Source organism: Lactuca sativa, chromosome 7, assembly GCF_002870075.4.
Source record: "Lactuca sativa cultivar Salinas chromosome 7, Lsat_Salinas_v11, whole genome shotgun sequence".
Taxonomy (NCBI): Eukaryota; Viridiplantae; Streptophyta; class Magnoliopsida; order Asterales; family Asteraceae; genus Lactuca; species Lactuca sativa.
Genome location: NC_056629.2, coordinates 80,981,462 through 80,993,352, shown reverse-complemented (window position 1 = coordinate 80,993,352; position 11,891 = coordinate 80,981,462). Strand labels below are relative to the sequence as shown.

General features: G+C 38.8%; 1 protein-coding gene across 3 annotated transcripts; it reads left to right on the top strand.

The window, feature by feature from the left end:
• The first annotated feature begins 4,744 nt into the window (after window positions 1-4,744).
• Window positions 4,745-11,615, top strand: LOC111913995 (F-box/kelch-repeat protein At3g06240). 3 transcript variants are annotated; one of them, XM_023909731.3, is made up of 4 exons: window positions 4,745-4,929; window positions 5,774-5,817; window positions 6,150-6,247; window positions 10,122-11,615. In XM_023909731.3, exons 1-4 carry the CDS (start codon window positions 4,842-4,844, stop codon window positions 11,383-11,385), a joined length of 1,494 nt encoding a protein of 497 aa, XP_023765499.1. In that variant the 5' UTR covers window positions 4,745-4,841; the 3' UTR covers window positions 11,386-11,615. The 3 variants fall into 3 exon arrangements, with proteins under 3 accessions (XP_023765499.1, XP_023765500.1, XP_042752301.1); XM_023909732.3 differs by lacking the exon at window positions 6,150-6,247 and having other exon boundaries at window positions 4,746-4,929; XM_042896367.1 differs by lacking the exons at window positions 4,745-4,929; window positions 5,774-5,817; window positions 6,150-6,247 and adding an exon at window positions 6,255-8,451 and having other exon boundaries at window positions 10,122-10,259.
• Window positions 11,616-11,891: the final 276 nt, after the last annotated feature.

The following is an 11,891-nucleotide window of genomic DNA, read 5'->3' as shown; positions in this document are numbered from 1 at the left end:
TTATAAAAAGTATACATGCATACATATGTACTAGAACAACGTCATAATAAGAACAAAACAAAAGTATTAAATATACGTTGAGCACTACGCATATGCCTTGGAATATGTAATCAGGTTTGGGATAAATATAGCTTGATAAACTATATTTGTCCGAGAGGTGACTAGCATACGCATGGGAATAGTCGTAGTGAGCAACAAGTATAAAAACTTACCAACCCTATGAACTCTTGAATCGAACATAAAATTAAAAATACTATAGGAGTATTTTACGATACTGTAAGAACCGTAACTACAATATTTAGGCTTCGACATTTACTTTCATGCACTTTAGTTTTTCATGTATTTCTCACATCCTTATTCTCGCACAGACGCAATGACAGGATTTCACCTACATGGAGACCCCTATTTCCCAAATCAAGGCAACATTGGCTGGATTGAAGAGGATCCGGAAGAGGATCCTGAACAAATAATGGAAGAAGAACCAATGGAAGACGAGGAAGAGGAACCAATGGAAGACGAAGAAGAAGAAGATTCGGATGGCACTGACTGGGACCCAGAAGTCTACAACCCACCGCGAGCTGTCTGATACCCCGCACCTAAGTAAAACTTCCTTGGCCCAACAACCAGATGGGTTGTGGACTTAAGAAGGTGGAGCCAAGAGCAAGGTCAACGTTCTCCTTACGGAATGGAAAGAGGCTTCTATAACCTCTCTAAAGGGGGTTTAGCTGACAAGGCTCTTCATGTCGTAGTACGCCGCATAGCTCGTAACGGAGAACAAACATGAGCATCGGTCAACCAAATCATGGAAGTTAACGCTACAGCCCAAGTCAACGCGGTTAACCTTCGTCGCCTGGACGAAGACCATGATCAGACCAAGAACCACACCGAGGCTCTTCAAGAAGAGATGAGTGTTGCCCGAGCCGAAATAAGAGCACTTTGGGAGCATCAGGCTACATTAGAGGGACGTTTAATGGAAACAGAGCGCCATGAGGCAAAGTCCAATACTCAGGGCAATGCTCACCATGAGTAGTGTTTACACTACTCATAATTTTGATATAGACTGGGACTGCAGATATGCGTTAAATACTACTCTTATCTACATATAAACTCAACCCTGTGATTAGGCGTTTATACTATTCAGGGAACCGTAATGCTGTCAAGATTTTCCTTTAAACTTTGATGTATTGTAGACCGGTATCAAGGTCAAAATTTCCAAAACATATGTATCAAATATATCAAAGAAACTGACAAGCATTTTACAACATTAGGAGTTAACACCCATTTCATGACTTCATTGTTACAATTTATTTACTCATGGTAATCTATAATTACTTATTGTAATTTTAGAGAGGCCGGGTATGGATCAAATCTCGGAATTTCATTAAAGGAATTACTATTGGAATTCATAAGTTTATATTTTATATAAATTTCTATTATGAATTGAATACAAAACATATTACGAGTTGGAACATAATGCATGTAGAAACTAATAAAATTAGTTCATTAACACCCAAATTACAATCATTATTGAATACTTACCGTCTTTTCATTTAAATCTATAGCAGAAAGATGCCACCAAGAAGTAATCCCAGACGTGTCAACAACACATCACCAACTTCACCACCGCCACCACCTCCACAGTTTGACTCTGCTATGTTCCAAGCAACAGTCACAGCCGCCATAGCAGCAGCCATGACGCACGTTAACACAAGTGGTGCCACTAGGGCGGGTAGTGGTGCTCACCCTTCTAACCATGGAGAAAGTCACGGACACCCAAGGGAGAGTTCATACAAAGACTTCACCAACGGAAAACCTAAAACCTTCAACTGAAGCGGAGGTGTAATCGCACTATTGCAATGGTTCGAGAGGACTGAATCAGTCTTCGAAATATGTGCGTGTCCAGAAACAAGTAAAGTCAAATATGCAGCTTACACTTTCTCTGACAGAGCTCTTACTTGGTGGAAGGGCCATGTCAAGGCATTAACCCTCCCGGTAGCAAATTCTATGAGATGGGAATACATGAAGATCTTAATGCTAGAAGAGTATTGCCCAAGGGGCGAAGTGTAAAATTTGGAGCATGAGTTGTGGAACCTTAAAGTGACTGGATCTGACCTCGCCGCTTACACGACCAGATTCAGTCCTTGAACTGAACACCACTAAGCCCTCAGTACGAGTCTCGCATGCTCTTTCTGGCCCTCAGCCCATATCTGGAATGCTCATGAGTCCTCAGTATGAGTCTGGCATGCCCTCCCCGTCCCTTATCTTATATCTGGCATACTCCAGGGTTTGTTGGCTACAACACGGAGCAGTACAGCCGCAACCCAACCCATACAATATGTCGATACATAATAAATAATATCATATACAGATAAACAGACAATATCACAGGTAGTCCTACATATCTACCAGACTAGCATATTAATCTAGCATGCATATCTATTCCATCTCAGCATATCAACGAATATATGGTTATCAAACCAATGGGCCGACCTTGGTGCCTTCGACCCGAAAGTACATTGAGGATAACTCACCTCACAAGTAGCTGAACTGATAAGATCTAACTCCGAATATCAGCTCCCGACTAAAATTCCTACAACCACCATGTGACTAATTCCATTAAAACCCCAAAATACCCAAAATGCCCTCAAGGTCAGCTTGGCCAACCATGTTCAAAGTCAAAAGGTCAAGGTTAACAGTCCATGTTGACTTAACTCGCTGAGTGCACCCACAAACTCGTCGAGTTTCCAAGGTACTCAAAAGGTCGAGAAAACCCTAGCCAACTCGTCGAGTTTTCCCAGCTTAACACATTCAGTCCTTTCTATCGAATCTAAAGCTGCAAGATGTAGATCTGGTACTATGGGGCTGGAAAACCATGTAAAGTTGCCAACTTTACGTTCATGCATGCCAAAAGAAGCTCTAGAACTCATGAAAGACTTAATAAAGAACTTAATGTATGAATGAGGTTTAGAACCTAATAAAGCTTGCAACTTTAAGCCAAATGAGGCCACAAAATGGCTAGATCTAAGGTGACAACCCATGAAATGCTCAACCCCATGAACAATCCGACAATGAGCCAAATATCCCAATAAAACTTTCAAGGAAGAGATCTAAGATATAAGGAAGAAAGGTTTCAACTTTATACCTCAAAAGACTGCAACAAGAGAGGATTTTATGGATCTATAGCCCTCCTTTCAATCTAGATACCTCAAACTTCAAGCTCCTTCAAAAGAACACTAAAAATCAACCCTTCAAGCTCACAGACTCAACTTTGAAAGAAGATGCATGAAATTAGAGTTTTTTGACAGAGGAGGTTGGTAAGGAGGCCAGCCAAGGGACTTAAGGCCTTTAAATATGATGCAATACCCTAAGAATTAGGGTTTCTTATTCAGCTGCCAACTCGCCGAGTTGGTCCATTAATATCCGCGGCCAACATCACCTCAACACGCCGGATTGAGGCCTTCCAACTAGCCGAGTTGGACCAAGAAAATATGCTAAAAGAATCAAATTTCATACCTAAGGATTGAGATGTTACATTTAGGTTTGAGGGTAAATAGGCAAATATAGACAAATAAACCAATCATTTGGAAAAAAAAAACGTTGTTTTCACTTAGCTTATAAAAATTGGCTTATTTTTAGATAAAACTAATAATTGAGCCCGCACTTTGTTGTGAGTTTTTACGTGTTTTTGTTGCGTATTAGAAAAGTAGAAGAGTGAAAATCATATTATATATACATACTATGGGGACTTGGGATAAACATGAAAGTTTAGAAAATAGAGGGTTAAAAGTGACATTTTATAAAGTTGAAAGTGGAATGAGTGAAAGCGATATTTTAAAAAGTAGAGTGATAAAAAAAATATCATTTTACAAAATATATGAGTTGCAAGTGACAGATAATACAAAGTTGAGGGATTGAATTTGAAGTTTACGCATTAAGATAGCTGTACATTGTGCTTTAAGAATTTTAAAAAGTAAAGGGATGAAAAATATCATTTAAAAAAAAGAGGTTTCAAGTAACGGATTATACAAAATTAAGGGATTAAACCTGAAGTCAACGCATTAAGATAGTAGTACACTGTGCTCCAACAATTGCACTCTTAGCTAAGTGCTATTGTCTCACAATACAAAAGTTATATATATATATATATATATATATATATATATATATATATATATATATATATATATATATATATATATACCCTAATAAATGAAATGTTATTGTCATTTGTTTTCTCTCATTTAATTGCCCACATGTCATTTTATCATATTTTTGAGATATATTAATTTTCCACTTATCATTTATTTCATTATTCATTTCTAATATATCATTAATTTAGTTTCCATAAATTAAACCTACCATAATAACTATTAATTTCAAATTTGAAATTTGAAATTTTAATTCCAATTTCAAATAAATTTACACTTTAACCTTTGTATTTAACATTTTGTTATAATAATTCGTTTAATACACGAGTCTGATAATTAAACACATGATTTTAATTAATTTATTTTTTGCATGTTTTTTTTGTCATAATGTTGACTTATTTCATATTTCAAATTCAAATATTTAATCGTTCCTATTTAACATTATGTTTTAATCAACTCGTATAATATAAGTTCTCACAGGTGATATATATATATAAAATAAACTCACTTAAACTAATAAGCAAATCCTACCACTAATTTTTCATAAACACAAAAAATAAGCTAAAAAACACAAAGCTTGAAAAATAAGCTAAAACAAACACCCACTACACCCACTTAGCTTTCTTTTTCTTTCTTTCACTCCCACTTCCTCTGTCTACGCGATTGATCGCCTCGATAGCTCAAGTTTCTCCTATGGCGACCGCGGGCGAATGCGATGGAAGAGCTCCCTATGAAAGCCGTGGAGACGGTGAAAAGTCCCGTAAGAAGCGTTTACGACCAGGTTAAACACTGTTGCTATCTATTTTAAATTCTTTGTTGTCCCTATGAGCTTATTTAGGGTATATTTGATTTGTTATGGATTTGTATTATTGGACGATTGCCACTTTTTTCGATTGAGTAGATTTTCTTCTTTGGCTATAGAAAGAAGTGCATTGTACCACATCGTAGGTCACAAAATTAGAATTTAGTTTCGTGTTGCTTGATATCCAAGCTCTGCACTTTTAGTTTGCTTATCTTTTCTTATATTGTAGGTTTAATTTGGCATGTTTGTTTTTTTTTGATAGAATAGTTCTTGCTGCATGTATGGTCTGCTTAAGGTTTACTTTAAGATGGATGTAGAAATCCACTTATGTATACGTGAAGTAATCAGTCAGATTAAGGTTACTGATAGTTTTTATTCATTTAATTTGTACCTTGAGATGATTTAGTGTTCAGGATGAGAGTTTCTGGGGGTAATAAAGGGATGCATTATGATGATAGTGAAAGTTGGTCAATGCCTGTCATTACCATGTGGAGGTGTAGTCTGTGAGTGTGTTGATGTGAATAGAATTTTTTTTTTTCCTTTTTGCTTTTTTGGTTGTGTTGGAGGAACTGATGAAGGATATTCTTTTTTGCTAACCACTAAATCATTATGTGGATCATTGTCTTCATACCAGCTTATGAAGTTAAGCATCCAATTGTCTTTCATAGATCTGCATCTTTAAATAATTTATCTTGTAATAACTAATCAGAAGCGATATGTCAGTCTTTTTGTAAATGTACTTGTCTATTTGGAACTTGAAGATATTCATAATAATAAATAGCCTTTGTTATTACTTCACTTGAATTTCTGCTTATGTGACCAGAGATTGAAGATCCCCATAATGTTTCACAGGAGGCAGAGCAAAATGTAAGTTGTCTCTCAATTTTTGCTAAATTTAATAAGAGGGAAAATGGTTAATATATATTTTTTTGGGTTTTATGGTATTTTTTCATGAGACTGGTTGCTGCTTTCATCCGTGATTGCTACATATTGTTTCTAGTACCGAGTTATGCTCTCTTATGAGTTGAATTCGTGTGTGTGTCTTTTACTAGAAGTCTTGAGCAAATATATTCTATTATTTTTTGGAGTTGTAGTGTTTTTATCATTGAATTGGCCACAAAGTGATAAATGTTGACAATAATGGTGGAGTTGATGAAGTAACTATAACCTTGATGCACTTTTGATTTCATGAATTGAAGAATTCAGATCAAGTTGGGAATTATGCTAGTATTTCTGTTACTTTTGGTGTTGGGAAATCAGAGCTTGAACAAATGTTGAAACAGATGACCTTTACTAGGTTGGCTTTTTTTACTGTTATTATTTACGCTCTAGGTGTTGACTTTTTTTTCAATAAACTGTTGATACGACCCATGTTGGTCGTTTTGGTCAAGTCTATCGACGAAGGGATAAGCATCAAGATTCAAGAAAGAGTTTTTAAATGTTTCCTTTTATTTAGCTTTTCTTTTAATTAGAATAGTAGTTTTTTATTTAGTTTAGAATTCCTATTTTTTAGGAACTGGTTTTGGTTTATGATTAGGATTAACACGACTATATAATTAATGTTCTAGGATTAATCAGGTTTTATGCTGAAATAAAAGTTTTTTAGGCTATTTGCTGGAGAACTCCCTGTTTCTCGAACTACAGGTGGCCGGGTTAAGGTTCCTGCCTGCGGGTTAGGATCTTGAACCTATTAATTGGTATCAGAGCTGCTACGGTTCTGGTGTCAACATTTCAAAAACAAATTCCGAAAAGATTGCTGGATTGGAGGCAAGAGTTGCAGCCCTGGAGCAGGATCTTACCAAGCTTCGAGAGGAAGCTGAACTCGCCAAGAAGGAGAATGCTGCACAATTCGCAGAAGTCCTGCAAGCTATCAATAACTTGACGAAAACTGTCAAGGGGAAAAACATTCAAGAAGAGGAGAAGGACAAGGAAGATCCTGAATTTGAGCTCGAGTTTGGATCCTTCAAAAAGGGACCCAAGGACGATAAGAACAAGGGTGGGGGTCGACAAATGGGGGAATTTCGGAAGCTTAAGGCTCCTATTTTCGAAGGGGAAGACGCGTTTGGATGGATTTATAAGGTGGAGCGTTTCTTTGAGATCCAAGACATTGGTGTACGCGATCGATTGAAGGCAGCAGCAATTTGCTTGGACGGCAAGGCGTTGGCTTGGTTTCGTTGGAGTCAAGCAAGGGACCCGTTCCGCTCGTGGGAGGAATTAAAAGAACGGCTGTTGGAGCGTTTCCAGTTAACAGGTGAAGGCAATCTCTATCATCAGTTTCTCGCCATCCGGCAAGAAGGATCTGTACGTGACTACGTAAGCAATTTTGAAAGACTATCATGTCAGTTGGGGGACATACCAGAAAGCGTGTTAGAAGGCACCTTCGTTAATGGTCTTAAGGAGGACACACGTTCGGCCGTTCGTATTTTACAGCCAGCAAACTTGGCCAGAGCCATGACTCTTGCTGTTATGATAGATGAAAACAAATTCAGTATCGGCACACCCAAGACTAGTGGTGGGGTAATTCGGTCCAACAACAGCGGGTCTAGTCGACCAGGTGGAGCTTCTAGCATTTCGTCTTCAACTAACGTAGGCAGCAAGGGTACCACCACGACTGGTACTGGCTCGACAGGCCTTACTGGTCAGTTCAAGCGTTTAATAGAAGCCGAATTTGCTGAGAAAAAATCCAAGGGCATCTGCTTTCGTTGTGACGGGAAGTTTTCTCCAGGGCATCGTTGTCATGGTAAGACACTGCAGGTGCTAATCGTCGATGAACAGGAAGAGGATAATGAAGTGGGAGAAGGGGTGGAACATGCACACCTCGATGAAATCGAGGTATCCTTTAACTCGGTAAGCGGTCTCACGTCTCCTCAAACCATGCAGGTGAAGGGTTTCGTCGGAGGTTTGCCTGTGCTAGTCTTAATTGATAGCGGAGCAACACATAGCTTCATCTCTAAACAGGTGGTTGCTCAACTGGGAATGACAGTTTCGGGAACTGGTGCAGTCCGGGTACGGCTTGGGAACGGTATGTGGGAAAAAAGTGAGGGTACATGCAAAGGAGTGGTATTGAATTTACCAGAGCTACAAGTTGTTGAAGAGTTCTATCCCTTAAATTTAGGGGGATCGGATATTATTCTTGGGATTTCTTGGCTTCAGACACTAGGCGATATGACAGTCAATTGGCGAGACTTATGGATGAAGTTCTGGGATGGTAGTCGTCAAATTACCATTACAGGTGATCCGAGCCTAACAAGAACGTTGGTCTCTTGCAAGTCCATGCTTAAGCTATGTCACAACGAAGACACAAGGTTTTTAGTTCACATGAATTCAGCGGAAATTTCGCCTCCAATCCCGCGTCCACCACCGGCCATTCGGGAGGTTTTTTGGGTGGGAATGAAGCGCGACATTGCAAGAATGGTTGCGGAGTGTGATGTTTGTCAACGACAAAAGTATTCTACCATGGCGCCTAGCGGGTTATTACAACCCCTGGAGTTACCCAACAAGGTATGGTCCGAAGTTACTATGGATTTCATCGATGGTTTGCCCAAGTCAGATGCGTTTACAGTCATTTTTGTAGTTGTTGATTGCCTAAGTAAATACGCTCATTTTGTTCCGTTAAAGCATCCCTATACTGCCTTAACAGTTGCTACTGTGTTCCTTCGAGAGATTGTGCGCTTACATGGTATTCCGGAATCTATCGTGTCTGATCGAGATAAGGTCTTCCTAAGTTTATTTTGGCAATCCGGAACAGAATGAGGATAATGTATTGGCACGAATGTTAGAAGGAACTGTTTCGGTTGCAGGGTACTCAGTTAAAACGAAGCACAGCCTACCACCCGCAAACGGACGGGCAGACTGAGGTTGTTAATCGCTGTTTAGAGACTTATCTCCGTTGTTTCATTTCAAATAAGCCTAAAAAATGGGTTCGTTGGCTGTCGTGGGCGGAATATTGGTATAACACAACTTTTCATACTTCCACTCGCACTACTCATTTTCGGGTCTTGTATGGTCGTGATCCACCTCATTTGTTGCATTATGGAACTCAAAGGACGCCGGTTAGTACTATTGATCAGTACCTTCAGGAGAGGGACCAAGTTTTATTGCAGTTGCGGAGTGATTTATTAAAGGCTCAACAACTAATGAAAAATCAGGCTGATAAGCATCGTAAAGAGGTGGAATTCGAAGTCGGGGAGCGAGTCTTCTTGAAATTGCGACCCTATCGACAACACTCTGTGGCGAGGCGTGTGAATGAGAAGCTGGCGGCCCGCTATTTTGGTCCTTTTGAAATAATAGCTCGAATTGGTAGGGTGGCATATAAATTGCAGCTTCCCCCCTCCGCTCGTATCCACAATGTGTTCCATGTCTCACAACTACGCAAGGCGATCGGTAACAGGGAAGCAAACTCACAACTACCAGCTACTTTGACTGATGACATGGAGGTGTTGATGCAACCTGAACAACTGGAGGGTGTTCGAGATGGGGCCATGGGTCATGAGGTTTTGATTCGTTGGAAGAATTTGCCCATGTATGAAGCCACCTGGGAAAATCTGGTTGATATGAACATGCGTTTTCCTGAGTTCCACCTTGAGGACAAGGTGCGTTTTTGGGAGGGGAGTAATGATACGACCCATGTTGGTCGTTTTGGTCAAGTCTATCGACGAAGGGATAAGCATCAAAGATTCAAGAAAGAGTTTTTAAATGTTTCCTTTTATTTAGCTTTTCTTTTAATTAGAATAGTAGTTTTTTATTTAGTTTAGAATTCCTATTTTTTAGGAACTGGTTTTGGTTTATGATTAGGATTAATACGACTATATAATTAATGTTCTAGGATTAATCAGGTTTTATGCTGAAATAAAAGTTTTTTAGGCTATTTGCTGGAGAACTCCCTGTTTCTCGAACTACAGGTGGCCGGGTTAAGGTTCCTGCCTGCGGGTTAGGATCTTGAACCTATTAACTGTAATTTTATTGAAGACAATTGAATTACAGATCAATGATTAGCATTCAAGAGGCAACCGAATCTATCGCTAATTTACTCACCCAATTAAGCATAATACTTTAACTTCTCCTAATCCCTATAATGATATTAAACCATGAGTTCATCAATCAAATAGCAATGTTTTTAGTATCGCATGGTGATTCATTTGATAAGTAATGTCTCTATTCTCATGCTACAGGTCTGAAGTCCAGCGGTTGACAGCCTTGTTGCATTCAAGAATTTGTGATGATGCAGATGCAACAATATGCCTTCCAATCACACCAATGACTTTACCACAACAGCCAACGACTATAGAGAACCTCTCGGGTGATCTTCTATCAAAAATATTCATCCTCTTAATGGCAAAACAGCTCGCGCAGATGAGATGTGTCTCCAAATCTTGGAATGCTCTCTTATCTCATCCCTCGTTTATAAAATCCCATCTCCATCATTCCATCAATAACAACGATCGAATTCTTTTGGTCTTCTATGAAAAAACATCCTCGTCTGACCATGAAAAGTTTGTGGCATACCCCTGTCGACCTCCCTATCTTGAACTCTCTAATTTCATCAAACTCCCATTACCCCCGGTCAATCCCAAATCTGGAGATAATTCTAGCTTCACGGACATTATTGGTTCTGTTCATGGCTTAATATGCTCTCGTTATACTGATGATGTCATTCACATCTGGAACCCTTCTCTCTCCGCCGTGTCAACTCTCCCGCCATATTCGTGCTCTCTTGGTGACGACGTGTCATTCGGGTTTGGTTATGACGGCAACACCGATGATTATAAGGTTGTTAAGATTTCAGGCGTTTTTGGGCCACACACCATTCGTCCTGGTTTTTCTATATTAGTTGTGAAAGAGTGGTTGCAAGCTGAGATTTACAGTATGCGAAAGGGTTGTTGGAAGTTCATTACTCAAAGGATTCCATCTCACGTTGCAATGATTTTCGAACACAATTATGTTTGTGTAGATGGGCATGACGGGCATCTTCATTGGTCTGGTTATATTGTTGAGGAAGGAGAGCCACAGCCACGAACGATAGTGGTGTTTGATTTGGGTTCAGAGACATTGTTTGAGATGCCTCTTCCAGATGCTATACTTGAGGACAACCGCATGAATCATTTAGGAGTTTTGAGTGGAAAGCTTTGTGTGAGGTCATATAGGTGGTTTGAGGATGAGGGAATAGATGTGTGGGTGATGGAGGAGTACGGGGTGGCTGAGTCATGGGTCAAACGCCATTCGTTTTGCTTTTCACACTTTAATTGTTGTCCATTGAATGGATTCACGTCACACAGTGAGTTTATCTATAGAAATACCGATGGTCATCTTGTTTTGTATGATCCAGTTGCTGACAAGACGAGAATCTTGGAGAAACATTGTCGTGGAAAATATAGACCAAAGAGAATCGTGGAGTATATTGACAGTCTTGTTTGGGTAGCACCTAGCCTTCCATGAAATGAGCTGCTGTGCAGAAGGCAAGGCATTATATCCTCTTCTATTCTGTTATAACACTCACTCATATGCTATATGTTTCAATTAGGGTTTGTGAAATTTCATAGAGTAGTAAGTAACCAAGTAGTTGGATGTTTGTGAAATATTATATGTACCATGATTTTTGACTATTGGTTAGATCTTCTGCCCAAACCAATCATTTATTAAAACAAAAAAGTGTGATTTTAGACCAAGTAGAATGCTGTTTTTGATTAGTTTACCTGATTTCTATATCATCTTTAAGAAGAAAAAGAAATTATATGTTTAGCCTGTAAAAGTTCATAAAAATGGAAAAAAAAAGAGGTAAATATAAAACTTTGTGATGCATATATCAAACAAATATCAAACTTGTTACTATTTAATAAGACTATTACTTTGGACTTCTCTTGAACTAGAAAATGTGATTTTAAGGTAAAAGTATTAGAGGTGATTCGTATATAAATTTTTTATCATAAACAAATAACATGTAT

Bases quoted from the DNA above. Each gene is read 5' to 3' on its own strand.
- LOC111913995 (XM_042896367.1), top strand. From the start codon at position 6,961: ATGGGGGAATTTCGGAAGCTTAAGGCTCCTATTTTCGAAGGGGAAGAC.